The sequence below is a fragment of the Syngnathus acus genome, chromosome 1, assembly GCF_901709675.1.
Source record: "Syngnathus acus chromosome 1, fSynAcu1.2, whole genome shotgun sequence".
Taxonomy (NCBI): domain Eukaryota; kingdom Metazoa; phylum Chordata; class Actinopteri; order Syngnathiformes; family Syngnathidae; genus Syngnathus; species Syngnathus acus.
This window is the reverse complement of record NC_051087.1, coordinates 5,876,399-5,897,010: the sequence shown is the minus strand read 5'-3', so window position 1 is coordinate 5,897,010 and position 20,612 is coordinate 5,876,399. Positions and strand designations below refer to the sequence as shown.

General features: G+C 41.6%; 1 protein-coding gene across 12 annotated transcripts in view; it reads right to left on the bottom strand.

Moving 5' to 3' along the window:
- Nucleotides 1-336: 336 nt before the first annotated feature.
- The window catches only part of adgrl3.1 (adhesion G protein-coupled receptor L3.1), a 118,836-nt gene continuing 98,560 nt past the window's right edge, over nucleotides 337-20,612 (bottom strand). For 2 of the 12 annotated variants that reach the window (XM_037261741.1, XM_037261750.1), the window contains 10 exons: nucleotides 18,685-18,905; nucleotides 14,987-15,053; nucleotides 13,350-13,441; nucleotides 10,085-10,253; nucleotides 8,708-8,884; nucleotides 8,183-8,276; nucleotides 5,686-5,814; nucleotides 4,099-4,116; nucleotides 3,242-3,544; nucleotides 337-2,789 (listed from right to left, as the gene is read on the bottom strand). In XM_037261741.1, the coding sequence (XP_037117636.1) occupies nucleotides 2,149-2,789; nucleotides 3,242-3,544; nucleotides 4,099-4,116; nucleotides 5,686-5,814; nucleotides 8,183-8,276; nucleotides 8,708-8,884; nucleotides 10,085-10,253; nucleotides 13,350-13,441; nucleotides 14,987-15,053; nucleotides 18,685-18,905 (1,911 nt within the window). In that variant the 3' untranslated portion in view covers nucleotides 337-2,148. The remainder of the gene's footprint in view (nucleotides 2,790-3,241; nucleotides 3,545-4,098; nucleotides 4,117-5,685; nucleotides 5,815-8,182; nucleotides 8,277-8,707; nucleotides 8,885-10,084; nucleotides 10,254-13,349; nucleotides 13,442-14,986; nucleotides 15,054-18,684; nucleotides 18,906-20,612) is intronic. The other 10 variants (XM_037261760.1, XM_037261835.1, XM_037261809.1 and 7 more) reach the window with 8 other exon arrangements.

Sequence of the window (20,612 nt, the reverse complement as noted above, 5' to 3'; positions counted from 1 at the left end):
CATTGTTCTTGCTCTTTCTCGCTGGATATATTGTGTGTAAATCTGTTTATTATTTCGTGTGTTTAAAGACATTTAAAAAAATAGGCAGTATCTCCAAAAATATGATAAACGTGTTTAATGGCGGTACTTCTATAGCTCACTCATTGCTGGTATGGTCTGGAATGTAAACTCTGACATGGAAGGGGGATTACTGTCGTCAAATATTTCATCATCATACTTGAATGTCGTGAAAGGAATATCAGAGCACGGCTGAGTGTGTTCAGGTGCACTGGCAGTGTTTGCATTTGATCCCAAATTTCCATCTCGAATATGAGAGACGGAAGAAAAAGCCTCAAAGCTATGTCAGTAATTTATTTGTTGGCAAACAACTTTCACTGTTACAACAAATATTAGTTATGAGATCATTCAACTTGGAACCCATACAAAAAGAATAAATAATCAGCAATAATATCGTAATAATCAACATGATCGTAATAATTTAAAATAAAAAAACAAACAAAAAAAAAGACCACCTAGTGCCAGTCTATTTACTCCTGCATAAAGTCAGCTCTTTTTCCCCCTCCAAGCTTGTTTTTGCTTTCTTTCAAACGATAAACAGATAAATAAATAATTTCTCTCTCGGGGAACTTGGAAAGGGCTTGTGGGATATATGAGCAAGCTACTCTTAATACACTTTTGAAATTTCCCTCCTAAATAAGTAAACATTGGCTTTAACATGAGACAGTGCCGCAGTGTGCAGAGAGTTCTTTCAGTACACATTGATGGTGTAAAAAAAATCATGACATTCCGTTCTGGTTTTTACTTTCGAGAAGAACATTTGTTCCCAATATTTTTTTCTGCCCAATGACCAGTACAGCTAATGTCAAATGCTCTAATATTTGGCAATAAAAAGGATATGCATCATATGTAAGTTGCTTGAAAATACCTGGTGTTTTTTTTTTTTCTCACCCAGGTACCCCTCCCACCCCCACCTCCCCTCCCCCCTTGTGCCAAAAGGAAGGAAATGCGTTATTAAAATGAAAACAAAAATTTCAGCGGACTCCACTTCCAGTAAACGTGTTCCCATGGTAACCCCACCCTCTTATTTTCCCTTTTAACTACACAGTGTAAAATATATAGTAACAATTTGCAAAATGTGAGCATGGCATCACTATAAAAGGACCAGAAATAAGTGTGCGTAGGGTAAATGCATATTAGTCAGAGTGCCAAACTGTCTCCGTGAAAATTGTTCCTTTTATCCGCTCCGTCCTCCATCCGAGACCAGAACCAAAGGAGACAGTTCCGAACAGTTCCACAGACAACTGACAAATAAGAATTGGTCATATGCAACATTTGTCTCTGTATTCTATACAATACATAGAAATGATTAGAATCATTTCATCATAATTCTTGGATAACTGAGAACTTTTACAGAAGAAAGGAGAAGAAACAACCCATTCTCAACCCCCCCACCCCCCTTTATTTTATTTTATTTTTTTTTCCATTTAAACCTATAGTCTCTTGGATTTACAAGCTCTCTTTGTTATTAGCGAAATAAACAGCAGCCACTAGAACTCGCAGGAAGGAACATATGACACCAGCTTGGACACGACTCCCGTTGAGCAGATATGAACAGGAAGAGAATTGAGAACATCAGAAAACGTATGGGTACAGTTTGGTTGCTATTTTTTGATGTGCTGTATGTCCCCAACTTGATTGACAGGTAGTAGGGCGTGACCTCGCCTGTTCACATTGTGGCGTTGTCCTTTGCGATCACTCAAGAATGCGTCTTTTGAGTGAGCGCGACATCTGGGGCAGGTTGAGCAAGCAACCTCACTTGTGGTAATAGTGAAGACTATACGATATGTTGGAGGTCCACATTTGAGAACTTTCATGTCTAATCCAAGATTCCAATCAAACACATAGAATTACAGATCCCTCCCTCTCGACTCTTCTCCCTTTCCAGGTACGAGGTTCTACACCTGTTTGATATTCACAAAGTGTCTCCCAGCGTGACAATACATTCAGCCCCCATATTGTCCAGAACCATATACATTAAAACGCAAGACTCGGTCCGGGGGCGGACCTGTCCGGCCTGTCAGTCAACAACACACGAGTGGAAGGTTGCGAGAGTGGGCTTAGGGAGGGATAGGAGTCTCTTGGTGGGCTCTATAGACTGGTAACCAGGTGGGCAGGGTCTACAGGGGGCTCCTCTGGCGAAGAGTCGGACTCCTCCTTGCTGCCGGACACCATGTATCCATCGCTACCTCCGCGGCCCATGTGGTAGTAGCTCTGCAGGTCGTGAAGGTGGTTCCGGGAACCCAGGTTGGGCATGCTCTTGTAGTAGACGTCATCCAACTCGGGAGCTGTGGCGCTCTTACAGGGCTGCAGTTCGCCGGAGCTCTCTTCCTCGCCGTCTGTTAAACCGTTCATCTGGCCGTCCGGGAGGTCCGTGAGAACCGGCATGCTGGTGTACAGCGAGTCTCTGTGGTTGGGCGAGTGCGTGTGCTCGTCGGTATGCTCGTTGGTCAGAAGTGGGAAGAAGCTCTCGCTGGTCTCCTGCGGGATGCGTCGAGGCCTGGAGTAGCTGTGCGGGGGTGGTGGCGGCGGGTGGCTGTCGGGTGGAGGGGGGCGCGGCGGCAGGAGGGGAGCGTTGGATTCCTCTCGGATTATCTCCAGACCCAGGTTCTCCTCGTGGGGGAAGGCTGAGGGGTTGTCCAGCACCATGGGAACGCCGTCCTCTTTACCGTTACCCATGCAGCCACTGACCCCACTGCTAGTGGAGCTACTGCTGCCTCCTGCCATACTCCCTAAAGGGAAAAAAAAGGTGTCCTTAGGATTCGATTCTTCAAACACCCTTTGACTCTTCTCCACACGAGTATCTGCTTTCTATTCAAACGTTTTCATTTGCAATCAGTTGAACACGTAAAATACTACTTGAAGTCCTTTTCTGTGCACGATCTTTTTGATGCACGGTATGACCTCTATATGGGATTCTTAGTAGAGTCTAAAGGAATGACTTGACACAAGCAGACTGACATCAAGACAAAATCGATGCGGCCACCCCCAAGATGACAAATAATTTAGCTGGGTGGGTGGTGACATACTGTATCTTAGTATGAAGCCACCACAACACCACTGAGTAACAAATATGTAGGCGGTGAACAAAGTTGGCTTTCTAGGGGCCGAGGTTCTTCGTTAAGCTGTTCATATCCTGCCTAGAGGAAAAACATGACGAGATGGATTCAAAAGAAGAGGTCACCTCCGTTGGACATGCTGCTGTTGACCAATTTGTTCATCAAGTTGTGACTGCGCTCGCTGGTGACCCTCTCGTGGTTGTTGAGATAGGAGGGGATGTAATTGGAGGTGAGCTCCTTCAAGATCTTTTTTTCCAGGGTAGTCTCTTTATGGTTGCTATGGGTGCCGTACCCGCCGCTCCGGTCTAAAATTTGCACACAGTCACTCAAGTATTCGCTGCTGGCCATGCTGTAGTTGTTGCCGTGGTTACCATTAAGGGGGAGTGTGTCCATAACACTGGAGTCTCTTGCGTTGTTCAGGATGCCCTCTGAGGTACAAATGATAGAAAGTGAAATATAAAAAAATGGATTAGAATCTTTTAATGAAGTAAGTTGATGTCTCGGAGGAAAATGAATTATTGAAAACAATTAGCGTCTGATATCTTAGAGTTTGCAGAGAATTTAGGATTAAAAAAAGCGATGGTACCTTTTTTTTTATGTAAGACTAGAAGTAATTTGATATTTTAAATATTATCAAGACTAATGTGGATTTAACTGCAAAATGCGTCTTAGTAACATTCAATGTAATTGAATCAGTGGTCAATTCAAAAGAAAAAGCTTTTGCATTTCCATTCAAACCACCTAAATGCCTTTAAATTAGATCTACAACATTTGAGTGGCTTCCAAAAATGCGCTGAATACATTTTCTCAGTGAACAAATGCAGAGATTCAGTATAAAATCAAATAAACCAATGAAAGAATATTTTGCAAAGGCTGACAGCCAAACCAAACTTCTTCTTGGCAGGAGAGAAACAAATTTGCTTCAGAAGCGAGACATGAGAACAGGAAGTCTTTGTTATTGAAGTATTAATTTAGCCCGTACTTGTATCTCGGTAAGATGCTATTGGTCGCATGGGGGAAGAGAGAGAAAAGAAACGTAGATGTGAGGTCAGACATCAGAACAACAGATGAAGAGTAATTGTTTTACTACATTGTTAGCATATCGCTGTCATATGTTATCATTTTATTTACAATCGTTATTACACAGAATAAACAACCCAAAATACGGTGACAGCACTCCACAACACATGCAAAGAACAAAAGTGCGTTTGTGATGCTGCAAAAATGGCACAGTGGCTCCCAAGTAGAGTGAATGTGTCATGCAGTGTTTAAATTAAGCAATTCAGAAAGCGAAGTACGACCCTTTCACACTGCACTTAGCATTCAATGTGCTGCCTTAGCGAAAGAGTTCAGGCACGCGTGCCCGAATTGAAAAATATTCAATTCGAACACAGACTCTAAATGAATTGCTTAACAGCGCAGAGCTCTGTTATGACATCTCGATGCATCCACATGGAGAGATGATGGTGGAGTGATTCCAGAGTGAGATATTTGGGTGGGTGAGGGGGGTGCTAGAGTGAAAACAACTGGCGAAGAAAATGGAGGAATCAATAATTAATGCCGTGTCTCAGTGTCTGAGCTTTGGGACACAAGACATGTCATGTTGTGACTTGGTTGAAGAAAAAAAAAAAAGGCAGAGTGATGCAGGGAAAATCTCTGCTACTTTTCTTGTTGGTTGAAAATGTTAGAAATATGTGACTTTACCTCCCGGCCCAGCCTGAAGAACACCATGAGGTGCTCTTAATGGGGTTGTAGTTTACCAAGGTTACTTTAGATAATGAAAACCACCAAAATGAATAAAACTAAAATTGGAAAAAAAAAAAAAAAAAATCATGTTCACTGATGAAATAAAATAAAAACAAATGAAACAAACAAGCTCACTTCAGAAAATAATTAAAACCAACTGAATTGAAAAAAAAAAGTAATTAGTATGAAAAATCCAAAACAATTATAACCCTGTAGCTTTACAAACGAGCCTAAACTCCCCCAGATCAGATGGATTCTAATTCGAAGCAAATCCTTGGCTTTCTTTTCTTACAATGACAAATACAAACCGCTTTACCACTAAACTACTGGGAAAAGGCACCAAGCAATTTCCCCATCGGTCACCTAGTAACCAGTGCAGAATATTGGCTATCTTGCGCTGTGCCGCCATCGTCCCTGCATGCCCTACAATGCCGAGCATGCTGTGCAAACAGAGCGCAGCGTGTACGCACCTTTGATGACACCATAATTTGTCATTTTCACAAATAAGATGAGATTTCCAAAGTAGAGAGAAATATTATTCTTTCCGACTGCAAAATAGTTGAGCCTAAATCAACAGCATCTCTGCTAACCAAATCCTCAATCCAATTAAATAAGATTTTGAACAATTTAGAGACACAATTGCCAATGATCAGTCCATAAATTATTATCATTCCCATCTTTATCGCAGATTTATTTCACTCAGGAGCCTTAACCGCACCACAGAAGCCAACATCACAAAAAAACAATCATGCCAAAATGAATTGAATCTACTTTTGCTAATGCACCACATGCAACACATGAAGAATAGAAACACCAAGCACACCTTGGGTGTTGTACATGCCCGCGGCAGGGTTGTTATAGACTGCAGAGTCCCCCAGGAGAGTGTTATAAGGATTGTTAGTACCATGGGGACGAAGGAGAGCATTAGTTATAAGATGATTAGCCATGGTTCCTGGTACAGGCAGATAGAGAAAGGAAGGAGGGAAGGAAAAGCAACAGCCGAGTTAAGAGAAGAAAATAAAAAGGAGGGTAGAAGCGTTTGGAGATTGAAGGCAAGAGAGAGCATGTAGATGTGGCACAGTGGGAGCAAGTGCAGCAAGAGTCGGAAAAAAAAGGAAGAGCCGGTGTGTGTGGAAGAAAGAGGGAGAGAAGAGGACAAGTGAATCAAACAAGCAAACACAAGTTGAGGTGAAAGCCTGAGAAAAGCGAGTCAAGTCATTCCTGCAGCCACGGGTCATGTCAGGGGAGGAGACACACGTGAAGTGGGATTTGTGTTGCATGGGAAACATCTTGCTACCCATTACGATCGTACATTTTATGGTACGGTAAATTCATTACATTATTTTCAAAGCCTAATATGAACTGTAAACTGTGTAATAATAAAAATAATGAAAAATGTGTACGCACCTTGAAACCAAAAGCACCTTTTGCTATGATTATTCCATAATATGGGGTTAAAATACCGTATTTTCCGGACTATAAGGCGCACCAAAAAACCTAAAATTCTCTCAAAAGCCGACAGTGCGTCTTATAGTCAGGTGCCTTGTATATGGACCAAATTCATAAATTTAAACTGGCCCGAAGCATTGTGTCATGAAATCAATCATAAGTGGCCCGCTGGAGACTATGAATCATGAATCAAAAAGACTATGGATCATTATTTTGTGATTATAAAGTAATTTGTTGCGTCTGAAGTTGAAATAAAAAAGATAAAATGGAGAATGATTTGATTTGGATTAAAAATCTGACATGATGCATTAATGATGCGCCTTATAGTCCAGTGCGCTTTATATAAGGACAATGTTTTAAAATGGGCCATTCATTGAAGGTGTGCCTTATAGTCCGGTGCGCCGGAAAATACGGTAAAGCGCTTCATATTTAAAAATATTAGATTGTATAATCTCATTTTTACTTAGAATAATCTGTATTCAGTATTGTGGATTGGATGGAACAGCTAAAGTAGGACCTAATTCTAAATTTTTTAAATACTCTGCCAAAAAGTAATCTTAACATGTCATTTTCTAAGTCCAAGAATTTACACTGTGTTGGTTAAACAGCTCTCTGAATCTTACAGTACAGGATTTAGTGTACATTGCGTGTGACAAGGACACGGAAGAGTAGATGTGTTTGGAAGCGGGGGGGGGATGCTAACACTTCCTTCACTAAGTGCGCGATAATTCAGACGCTGACACTCCGTGTCTGCTTTAGCATCAATATGTCATGCTAACAGCTTATTAGTGGCCCGGAGGAAAAGCCAGCCACACCTCAACTTTGAGACTAACAAATGGAGGTGCGAGTATATTTCACCATTTGGATGACACTCACTTCCTTTTGTAGCACCGCTTTGACCTTCGCCGGAGGGGCGGCAATAGATATCACTGAATGCAGTGAACTATACGAGACGTATCTGTTACATGCACTCACTGGACACTTCATTGGGTCGATCTGTACAATGTAAAGGTCCAATAAAAGAGCTGCAACAAGGTCTGCCTCCACAAAGGAGGACCACAATAACCTACAGGATATCTCAAATGTTCTTATGCATTGCACAAGTGGTTAGAAGCACCATGGAGGTGTTATTTATATTCGATAAGGGATATTTGAACCTTTTGCTGAAATGTAATTATCGAAATGTAGGAATGAGAAAGCAGTAGAATGTCTAAATTGTAACGCAATTAAAGTCATACAGATCAATTAAGTATTAACTGTGAGGTTTGCATAATTTCAAGAGCATAAATTGCAAGTCCTGATGGGAATGCAATTGTGAACGTTTTGCTCATTAATTTCAAAGGGAATATATATGCTTGCAGTGTTAATGACTCATTGGATAGCATATAGTTAAAGAGAATAATATTAATCGTGAAGTATTTTAAATATTGATAGGCGGACATATTGTTAAAATCACTAATATTGGTAATGTTTGGTTTGATGATTGTGACAGTTTGAATTTGTCGATTATATCTACACTATCTGATGTTGACCAACGTCCGGAATATTTCTTCAAGAATCTATAGAATATTGACTTTTAGGTTGTGCGGGGTGAGAAATAAAGTTGGTTCAAGATGAAACCAAAATGAAAACTTTCTAATATTACATGAAGCATTTTTTTAAATGCATACAGTCCTGGGAGGTTTTTCAAAAAATACCGTATGATGTTGAATAAAAACGGGTCTGGTGTTGAGCAGAGCGTTACGTTCTGGGATGCATGTATTCCTACCACTTGACTAAATGACAGTTTATGATAGCTGAGCCTTCTGCGACCGACAAAAAGGAGACATTGACAGTGATGGGGATGCAAATGTGTGGTATCCCACGGTTACCTCTGTTAAGCGTAGCGGAGCTGTTCATGTCTCCTGTGATGAAAGAAGACTCCTGTTTCCTCACGGTGTCATTCCACATCCGCCTGATTCGACTCTACGCACACACAGGGGGGAATGGAAAAATGATGGAGGAGGAAGTGGTTTGGAATAGAAAAGGTAAAACCATGAAGAGAAAAGAAAAACAGTGGTGAGTCAAGTTAAAACAAATTTGCACAAAAAACAAATATGAAAGTGATGCGCCGAAAAACGGGCAATTAGCATCGGAAGAGTGTCCAAATAGGCAGAACGAAAAGCGGCAAAGGGATAATAGGTAGAGGGGGGGAAAAAATAACCACCCGTCTATTCCATTTACACTTCAAAACAGTTTGCCGGCATGTACTATACTGGCACAGCTGTGAGTCAAGGCTGAGGCTAGCTCCACTTTCAACTCAAATCTTCCATGTGTGTATTTAACTAAAATGAGTTCAATGTGCCAAATTGGATCTACAGTTGAAAGTGAAACGCAATAGCGTGCAGCTGTCTCACCTGAGATTCTGCTGTGCTGTAGCGTCCAGGTGTGCAGGCAGGTAAGCTCACCTGTGAGCCCGTCGAATAGCGGCCAGGAGTTCGAGAGGTGGTGGTCTTGGAGGCGGAGATGGAAGTCTCCACGCTTTTGCCGCTACAGCAGTGAGTACGCAGACACTTGCCGTACTCTTTACGTACCTACACAAGGGGTTGGAATTTTTTTTACCGCAGTAGTTTATCGGATAGAATAACAAACCAGCTGATCTTTCACTGCAGTTAGTCTCCTCATAAATTATGTACACGTAGTATGAAAGCTTGCAGATTAACTGCCAATCGTGTCTTAGCATTTAAACAAACATTGATGAGACTCTCTTTCTACCATCTGTGCTTTTTGCGCATTTTGAACATCAAATAAAAACATTTAGTAGAACACTGGTTGACAAATGTGCCTAGTGCCGCACTGACAAGAAACATATACCGACTAGAGCGGACTGTGGTCACATCCCGTAGCTTCGCCGGGACAACAATAACATCGGCTTAATTTGATATATTACCCCGTGAACTGCTTTTCTTGCTGAGGTTTCTTGAACAAACATCGACTCCATCAGCATATGGGTGTTAACGGATTAGTTTTATAACTTCCCCCATTAACGCAGACCCGACTTTATTAGTGCATTTCTGATGGCTATATTCCTCCAGGAGTCATATGATGCACTTGTACACACAAAAACATCTGCATTTAGATCCTAATCAAGTTAGAACAAATAGCAGTGTAATTGCTTTTTAACAAGCTTGTTGGATTGGCGGCCGTGTTTTGCCGCATGCTCTGTTTGAACAGCTGCGTGGCGAGCATCTCGGGAGAAACCATGTTGGGCCGCAGCCAAAGAAAACCTCAGCACGGTTTTAAGGACATCTCTCTAGACACTTGATCTGATGGCCTAACACATACCTTAAGTAGATCTCGGACACACTCGCACTCACATGCAGACGCGCACACAGATCAACGCATGGAAAACTGGAAAGCCTCGATGGGATTGACCCCACATTAGAGAGTATTGAGTATTGGATATGTTTTATCGTCTTCTTCTATTCTCCAAGGCAATGACAAAGCGTGGGAGGCTGAAATATGACAGAATATTCTCCTGGAGTCTGCTATGATGGAGGACGATAGAAATCCCCAAATATTTCCCGTTAAGAGGCCGAAATTCCAAAGAAATAGACAACTTTAGCAAGGCCGCGAAACAATTAATTATTAAAAAAATAATTATTGATGCATTTGATAGTCAATTAGTAGTGGATTAATCGATAATTTGAATAATTAAAACAACCGAGAAACCGATTCCCAATCGGATGTTATTTGGGAGTCACAATCACTGTTCTCATTCCTCTCTTACTCACCTTCTTCTGGAGAATGCAGTGGAAAATGAAGATAAACATTCCCTGCAGCGAGTTGAAGATGGTGAAAAGGTAAGCCATGATGACGGTGCTTTCGTTGATGTACATCAGACCAAAAGCCCAAGTGAGTCCCAACAGACAAAGCAAGGCTATGGCCCCGATCACCCAAGACCTAAAGGAAAAGGAAGATCTGTAAGGAGAAGGAAGCTTTTTCCACTCGTGTTGCACTCGACATACTATGGTCTTTGAAAAGAATGACGATTCTCTTAATGTGGCTATGTAAAGGTCAGGAGAAGCCGTGGACACCTATTACGTACAGTACTTTTCAGCCTAACCTTATCTCTTGGCTCGATCAGAAATGTTCTTTGGCCTAATGGCAGAGGAAAGGATGAGGAAGGGGTGTTCACCGAAATCCCTGACAAAGTTGGATGGAGAAAACCAACCATATCTACCTCTAACAGGAGGCATCATATGCCACAAATGTGGAGAAGCAGAGAGGCCATGACCTTGCTGATAGCAGCACTATCGCCAAGACTTTTTTCCAAATCCTGAAGTCTTTTGTGGGATTAAATCTTATAGACGTTTTCAAGCTGAAGTTCCAATCATTATTTGACATCAATCTATTTTCCATACGGCTTTTCATTATCATAGTTTCAGGTTCTTGGGTCCCTTTCCTTCACGCTGCACTCTGTGTCTTGTCAATTAAACATTATACACCACCCCCAAAAAAAAGTGATACAGATCAATGGCCGAGCGACACGCTGCTTCCCAAATAAGCTTGTTAATATGGTCTTCATTTTATTTAGCTTGCAGTACATTTTTCTTTTTAATAGCCTGCTCCGAATCTTTTTAACTTCCTCCTGTTCATATTTTTCTTCTATGCAGCCATAAGGAGGCCAGCCTGGGAAAACTCACTTGAGTCATTTCCTGTATAGTCGGGATTTTCTTTTACTTTTCAGCTCAAAAGGTTTCCATGCTCTTAAAGCACCAAATGTTACTTTTTCAGTTTGCTCTGTTGTAAATTCTGCTCTCTTCTTCAATGCAAACTCTGCCGGTTGCTGCTTTGTAAAATCCAGTGGGCCTCCATTGCATAAAACGAGTGTGGGCCAACTCCATAATAGAAGGTTACTCAAGGCCTGTATACATCCTGTGTGAGGATAGATACTGCCCGTTGACAGTAGGTTGAGACAGAAAGTGACATTTCCCCTATAAAAGGTCAGTGTTTCTGGTCCACAAGCTTAGATAATGGCCTCTAATACGATTGGCTGTGATCACCTCTCATGGAAGGCATACAGACACATGAGGAGGGAGGATAGAGGAAAGGATATTAGCGAGATATTAGGAGAGGAAGGAGGAGAAGGCAAAAAGGGAGAGAGTGCCACTGAGGTGATTGATTTGATGTTGCCCTCCATGGCACCATTCAGCCGAGACATAAGCGCCAATAAAGCCCGTCTGCCGACCCTCTCCAATAAAGGAGCACACTCATCCCTCTTTTTCCTTCCTTCTGTACACCCCCCCACCCACTCTTTCCCCTCGGTACTCCCTTAAGTCAGCCTCTCAGCTGCTTCCCCTCGTTCGCATCTAACCATTGTAACATTTCAACAGCACATTGGGCGAGTTATATGGGTCAAAGAAACAGCTCACAAATGTCACACACGTTCAAGTAATTCATGTTCCAGGGAGATGAGTCGACACGACTGGGTCTATTAAGGACTATGAGGCTGCTTCTAGAGGCACATCAAAATCACAGGCAAACCAATCAAAATGTCTGCCGGGGTATCTTGATTGGAAAATGGCATTACCAAAGACAACGTATGATCTCTCGAAATTAAAGAAACAAAGAAAACAAAAAGGAATGAGACAAAAAGGGCACAGTTATGATTAACGAGGAAATGAGACATGACGAATAAAGCCGACTTGATTACAATCTATTCAACCTTCAGCATATTCAGGGTAAAGAGAGAAGTCCATTAAAATAACACAGAGGGTGTGGGGGGGGGGGGGGTATCCAAAAGTGCCGTAATCTTTAAAGTGTGCTTTGATTTTAATCTTTCCTCAGGCCTTTTGATTACATCCCCCTGAAAGGCACTGAGGGAAAGATCATGTGGTTGCGCCTTAATTTCTAAAACGCTTCCCAGGGATTTCGCCAAAGGAGACAGCAGCAGTGGTGTTTATATGGAACAACAAATGACCAAACCATCTCGTGATTGACTTTAAACATTGCTCGGCGCATTTCGACAGGGCACCCGCCGTCACTGAGCAGCGGCATATTGTTCAAATTAGAGCGAAGCCTTTTGTCTCGCGCGTCGGTGGAAGGAGAGAATAACACAGTCGTGATTAGGAATCAGAAGCAGACAGCGCTGGTTGGAAATGAAGTCATATTTTTCGAGTAACGTTCTCAGAGGGTCATATGCAGACAATAATAATGTGACTTTCAATAAGAGGCCTCATGAGATGATGTCAGACCAAAATGAGATGCATTTCATGCAAACATGTTGAATTATACAAAGACAATGGGTATTAGATTAGAGGGAACAGTCACACATTCAGACATATCTCCCTTTGGGTCTATTCGGCGGATATGGAGCCAGAATCCAGATAGCTTAGCTGAACACCCGTGCGCAAACAGGTCAAATGCAGCTCAGAGCAAAAAGCCGACAATATGTAAATATATTTCTTTAATGAGATACATTTTAAAAAATTTATTATGCCGGATGATGATGAAACTGCTAGTTAAATTACCAAATATGGTAAATAAATGAATACCCCTCACAATTGATCATATCTAGTTAAAGCTTTGATGAAGCTGGAACGGGATTGTACAGGTTACAAGTAACGATAAATATGGAAATTTTTAATATGTGGCTGATAGGTGTTGTTCAAAAAACATACTTTGATTTGCAAGGTGTTGCACTTGCAGTAAGAGCAATGAATTTTCTTTTTACTTTTGCCTCCGTGGCGTTGCTGGGCAACAGCAACAAGTCGAGATGTTGTCCAAGTGAATCTTTTTATTTAAAATTTTTATGGGTCAGACAGACGATGCATAAGGTGTTGATGGGCTTTAAAGCTGCTGCTTGGTGGATTCCAACATAGAGCAAGGACAGCTTTTCTCACTTGATTTTAAAAAAAAAACAACTAAAACTGGAGTGCTGGTTCTTCCATTTGACACTTTTGATGAAAATATCTTGTATTGTAAATAACAGTAAAATATTGACGTCCTTCAACTTTATGCACCATAAGCAGGTAGCAGGACCGAATGTACGCTTACTTGATGTTGTCCAGACATCCAGAATCCGGTTTGAGGATGGCTGTGTGGTGGAACATCTTATACAGAGCAATCCCAAGGAAGATTACATTCAGCTGAAACACACAGAGAGATACGAGTTAACTCTTTGTTCCCGACATAATTCACTCTCAAGCAAAGGCACAGGCCAACAATAACAAGTTTGCTCACTACAGTTGACTTCATGTGCCGAAACCCCGGAAAATCCTGCAGTCATTATATCCATTCAGGATCACCGTTGGGGGGACTATCCAACTATCACAGTTGCCGTTGGTGTTTTAATAGAGCTGTAGTTGTGCCACATCTCTGAGGCGGTCTGCCTAGCAGTGGGTGTAAAGTCTGCACACTACACTGCCCCCTGTCATAATCTTGGTCAGATCAGCGATAGAAAGCAGCGGCAGCAGGCTGACTTTAAGACAAGCACGGAGCACAGCGGTGTGCATGCTGGCTTCATTTAATTGGGAACATGTGCCATTGTTACCGTTGCGATTTATGTGTGTATTTTATCTGCGTCTGACAAAAGCCCAGACTCTATTTCCAACTCTGCCTGCAAAACAAAGTACCACACGAGCTTTTTTTTCCCCTCTTAGAAGAGTCGGCTGACAGTAATGTAATGTCAATAAATACTTTGCTGGCACTTTATTAAGGAGTTTTCAACACTTTTGGCTTGTGTACAGCAAATTTTACACAAGGTTGTTGTTGATTGCATGCTCCTCAAAAAAATGAACTTGATAAAGTATCTCCAGTGAAGTGTACAATTACGGAAACCAGCGGAGACATATTACGGCCATCCATCTATTTTCAACAGCTTATCCTTTCGAGGGCCGCAGGGGACCTGAAGCCCATCACAGATGACCGTGGCCAAAAAGGCAAGCCTGTCCACCTTATTCATGAGGGCTCTGATGTCGAAATAATTGCGGGCGCGACTTCCTGTGTGACACTGGAAGTAGCAGTGAGCCATTTGTTTCATGGATGTTTTGCACCCGTAGCATTTAAAAATGCCTTGCACAGTTTAGGAACTTGGCGCTTGTACTAACAACCAGAAGAAGTTGAACTTTGAGCTTTTGAGATTTTTCATTGCCTCGCTGTCTGAAGTGACATCATTCAAAAAGTAGCTAGACCCTTTTTTTATGTCATCCTCCAACTACATTAGTGGGGAGCCGGATTGTTATGTTTTCTTTTTGAAGCTACGACACCTGGCGTTCTCTCACACGGTATAAGTCAGCAACTGTCATCGAAATTCGACTCAGGCAGTTTACTATTTAACAGTTTACCATGTAAACAAAACACAAGTTCTGGTTCATGCTGTAAGTCACACCAGATCTATCATCACTGAGTAGGAATAGAGCCATGCTGGCAATGTCAATGTTAGCTGTGTGCACCACTACATTTCCCGTAATTCAAATTCTCAGATCAAACCTAGACAGTGTCATTCAACACACTTGTGCATCTTCTGGTTATGCCTCCTTTTTATTTTATTGAGCATTATGCACCTGTGGTCTAAAATCTCATTTTTCAGAGTGCGCAATGAATTCTGTCTCGGAGGCTCTAAATGTTCGTAGCCTGCGCAAATAATATGGCAGGTAAGCAAAAGTGTGCTGCGAGTGAGCACGCATGCTCACCATTATGATGAGTGTAGCAGGGCCTATAAAGCTCCAGATAAAGTATGTATCCAGTCGCAGCCAGCACCTAAAGAGAGAGGAAAGATGCAGAGGGATTAAAACATGTCTCAGCGGGATGCTGGGTGGCAAAGATTTACCAGCAGATGACAGCTTATGCATCATGCACGCTGTGGCGGGAAAGGGGAGCAAGTTATTTACATGACTTTCAAATGCATCATGATAGAGGTGTAGGACAAAAAGGAATTGTGGCAAATATAGGAATGATGGAGTGAAAGAGGGGAAGCACATGGCTCAAACATACATCAACACAAGGAAGGTGAGATGGAAAGAGATGATCAACTGTGATAGATACACCTTAGCTCCACCCCAAGGGCATGCATACTGGATATGACACCGCCACATGGTGGCTTGGTGAAATATATAACCATATGTTATTTGAATGCAGAGGCTTGGATGACTCTATTTATGGAGTCTGGGGTTGAGAAGTCATTCAGTTCTGGTGAGCCAGATCGGTGGTTTTCAAACTGGGGTGCTCGGACCCCCGGTGGCCTGTGAGCAATAGCTTGGGGGTCCATAAAATAAGTTGCAAATAATTATATTGTAGCTTTTAACAACAATATGGAGACTGCCACATGGGTAAAACAAACTCTATGAACTACTGTGGGGCGAACAATTGTGAGTGTTTTCAGAGGAAGCAAATGTGGTGTTCTCTTCAGGATTCCTTCAAGGTTGCAAATATTCGCCCAACGACTGCCCGGACCTTCGCCTGTACTTTTCTTCTCGCATGGGTATTCTGAACATGTTTTCTTTTCACTGCTGACAAACGCCTGGCAACCATTTTGCTAAAATTTGCGACCTTGAAGAAACCCGGACAAACTCTGATGTGAACGCAGCATTCGCTGTTCAGTGGAATAGTGTCTTTAGCCACTATGCATATGTTGCTACCCCTAAACTTTTCCTCAGTCGCAGCACAAAGAAGGAGAAAGTATACCTTCCACCGAGGGGGTTACAACTCCACGCTTAAAAAGTTTCACAGGAGCAAAATGGCTGACTGATTCACAGCCAGCTGCTTTTGAATTATTAATCTTTCAATTTCCACCACATTAGAGTGCCTCCTCCATTACGGGGGCCCCGCACTGTGTCACTGTGTCTTCCACCATGGCCTCCTGCGTTAAGTCATTGCTCTCCCCCTTCATTATGAGACGTGAGCGAGATTTGGGCCGCAGTAGGGGGCTTTGTATCATATTTTTGTTCAAAACGGCAAGAAGCGATGCCATTTCCAAGGGGGTAGTTGATAAATGAGAACATAACTGATGTTTTGCTTGTACAAAAGGTACTTTAGCGTTACAATTAGATGGATGTAGGGACACTAGTTGTTACACTAACTGGCCACAACTTTTGGCATACTTGCACATTGCAAAAAAAAATGATAATAAAAGGTATCAAATAAAAAAGAGAGGGGTATATCAGAGGCACTCGAAATGTTGAACCTACCCCCTCGTGCACGCCATATTATTTCAGTCGTTATTTTGACTCCCCCTCTCAAAATGAGAATTACCCTCCTATTTAACTTAGACACCACATTAACTGTGGAACAATTTTTGAAATTATTTCTCTTGTTCGCATTTCTTTACAGCACAAAAACCTGGCATTTGAACAGGGGGTGTGTAGACTTTTTATAACAGCTTACTGTGTGATGCAGTCTACATCACTCCAGCACCATAAAGTTAATCCTATTTCAAAATAAATACAGTGAAGGAGTCTGGTTGTGCGTTTTAATTGCACACGACATTTAATGGTTCAGTTGTAGCTAATGACGTGTCTAGTGAATTATACGAAGCATTTTTGCCATCATTTCAATGAAACACTTAGTTTTATTTTTATGAAATAATTGTTAATTAAGACGATGAAGGCTGTTTGTTGTTATTGACACTGTCAAGGAATTTTAACTTTTGAAAACAAAAACTATTTTGGGCTCAGTCAGGCTAAGTTTGATTTGGAAGATGAATCATGGTTTTTGATTTAGTTTGATACTCATGTGAATGGACGTCTTGTGATAAACTGATAGCGTCAAATATATTATTATAACTAAGACGTGTTTTTGAAACTTGCTGGTTTTTGACAACACTCTGAAGTCTATTGTAGTAATTTTGTCTTTTTTTTTTTTACTGTGCAACAAAATAAATAGTCTATAAAAAGAGTTCTGTCAGCCAGTCCAGAAAAGAACCTGCAGTGTGAACATTCAGCTGGAGTCTGGCATGCAGATTGATGTTTTATTGATTATCCAGAGATGAAATATTGAGCTAAGTGGCATCGGTGTACCTTCAACATCAGACTCAACCCTTATCCACTTGCTCAACTTCCACAGAGTGATGCGCACTTCGTGGCAAGCTGAACTTTACAAACGGTCTCCAGAGCAGCAGAGTGAAAATGTGAATCATTTAACAGCTTGTTAATGTGCTGTCATTGTTCACTGCATTGGAAGCACTTATTTATAAGGCATCGGGGCAAGAGATTTTAAATGTTTAACATAAATGTGTTAAGTTTGAAAAATGCAACATTCATGCACAGTGCTTATATTTCCCAGTGCATTATCATCAAATACATGCAGTGCATTTTAATGCATGTCTTTACTCGCCAATCAAAAGCATGTTTGTTCAAGTTTGAGTGTTGTTCTGAAAAGGAGGTTGGTTGTATAAAATGAAACCACAGCATTAGGTCCATCACAATAGTGTGAGAACTCAAGGATGATCAGTGTGTCTCATGCTCACCGCATGTAAAGGGAACGACAAGAGTCATTTCAATTGGTGTGGAATGAAGTCGACTGTTCACGCCCACAACGGCGCACAACAGACTTTTTTAAATGTGTCGTGCTACGTCCGCTTGCATTGGTTTCCAAAAATACCAAACTAGGTTATTATGTCCAATCAGATCTTTGTAATCTCTCATTGTTACATGGTATTTGTGGAATGCCTAAAATATGATGTGCTGAATTAAACAGCCTTATAACTATTTTATTCAACGCTTGATGACTGTATCTCAATTTCATCATGCAATCTAACAATGTTTATTATCTGATTGCAATTTTAGTCACATATATAACTGGAATCACACTGGAAGCTGTTTGATATATTTTTTTTTTTCGAAATGCCCCTAAAGAAGCTCTTTTGTTGTATGTTATTCTAATGTGCAGAGTTATATAATGTCGTGGCCAATGAGCGCATGAGCTTCTATGAATAAAACGGTGACCTCATTCCCCAGGCAGAGGTCACACATGTTGAAACTTTCATGAGATTGACTCTTGCACGTGCTGCATGCATATGTTTCATGTGAATGACGTGTTTGCTGCCTCCTCTCTTGGATTCAAGCTGCAATTCAGTCAAGCATACGCGAGTATGTCGTCATGTACGTTGACGACAGCGCGCTCCCTCCTGGGGAATAAATCTGCTGCACACAAAGAGGCCAAGCTTTCTATTCGCACCCTTTCAATATTCCCACAATATTGTGCTCCTGTAGGCAGTCTCACTTCTCTATGCCCCTGTTCCACCATTCTTCACTGCTACTTCCTCATCTCAGCCTCTCTGTAGTGGCACTTCTCAAGCGCTTGTAGAGTCCAGTACCATAGCCAAAACGACAGCAGGCACACTCCCTCCATCCCATCTTTCCTTCACACCCCATCATCTTTCCGTATAGCTTACACTCGGTCGGTGCCGTAGCTCCTGTAGTCCACTGCGGCGGAGACGGCCACTATGACAGCAGGCACGCCGTACCCTGCCAGGTAGAAGTACTTAGTCCGGGAGTGTTCGCTCTCAAACACCTCCACCAGCATGATGTATAGCTGAACCCCTTCCAGGAACATCCACGTGAAGGCTGCCAAGAAGAAGAAATGGAGCAGGGCTGCAAAAACTGCGCAGGCAATCTGGTGAGGAAAAAGAAATACAGAAATAAATCGGGTCAAAACATTGATGTGATATTCAAAATGATGGCTGTACAGTCTTTTTTAGAAAGTTTTAAAAAAAGGCAAGATAAATTTGGTGACAAAGAATCCTCAAGTCTTTGTCATATTCAAATAAGGGAGGAATTGTGAAGGTTTGGAAATTGGGTTGCCAATCGTGGAATCGACAGGGGAGGCTAAAAAGAAAAACAGTGCATACTCACAATCATCATATTATAATGACAATTACAGACAACGGAATCACTTCTCGCTGAGCCGTTGATCAACGTCAACAAGTCCCAAAGAAGACCCGTGAAAAAACATAAGTGACAAGCCGGCGCCACAGCCGCTGATTTACACTTGATGACGAGGCAAGCGCACCGTTCAAAAAAAGGGAAGAGTGGCAAGATAATTATTGCTGAGTGAAATGGTTTCGATAGTTCAGCAGTAAAATGAAAAGACAGGCAGAAACTAATTTAGCTAATACATACCTAATAGTATGTATTGAAATAAAAATTGAAACGTTTATGTATGGATTTCATTATGGAAATAAACGATTCACATTCAAATACTACATCGCATTACATTATCAGCCTTTTTCTACACAGCTTAGTTTGATACAGCTTGAAATAACGACGGACTGATAATAATGGACGCGTGCCCAGGCCGCTGACGAATGACGACCGGCAAAACTAAGTAAATGATCCTCTTCTGGAAATTATTACAAAATATTACAGCAAATATTCCGTCCACATTCTCCTGAATCAGAAGTATATAAAAAAAAAATAAACCCACCAATAATGATACTACCTTGCCACGGAAAATGATGAATGCATTTACAAAACATTGCAGTCGCCAACACATTCTGACAGATGATGAAGAGGTAAAATGAATTGGAGAGGCAGATGATGAGACATTCAAAAAGCCCTGCGAGAGAGACTATCTGGCAGATATATGCAGGTTATATATTTATATATGTATAAAAGGAAAAACAGAGCAGCAAAAAGATGAGCTCTTGGAAAATAAAAAGAAGAAGCACCGAGCCTAAAACAGCATTAACAATTGAGGCAATAGGGCAGGAAGAAAAAAGTGGTGCTTAAGAAAAGAAGCAGATGGAAGAATGATCTGTGCGATTTGGGCCATCATTTTCATGGCGATCTAAAGACTCGTTGAATGAAAACGCTCAAAGTGTGACTTTTTATAATGAAAGCGCTTGCAGTGGAAGACAATTACCTAATGTCTGTCAGACAATGAGTTTAGGGAGCCAGGGAGTCGCTCATTTCCATTTCTAACGATGGCACGTTTTTGCTTTTACACACACACAAAGACACACGCGCAGGTTGAAAAAAAAAAAGAAAAAGAAAAAGGATGTGCTGCTTATGCGGAGTCATTTGGTTTTCCTGATGGATTTACTGGCTTAACCAGCTACAAGCTAAGTGACGCCAAAGATGTTAATGGAGGTCACGTATAGCCACCGGTAATTAACGGGAGAGTGGTCTGCACACGCACGGCAGCTAGCAAGTATAGAAAGACACATGATCTCCTTCCACACAAGCACGGAGACACACACAACTCCACAAGACAATGTGTAACCATTTTGTTCTCCTCTCTGCCACTAACAATTCGAAGCTTTCTCTAATGGACAGTGGGTGAGATGAAGAATGCTGCCAGATGTCACACAAGTCTGTCAAT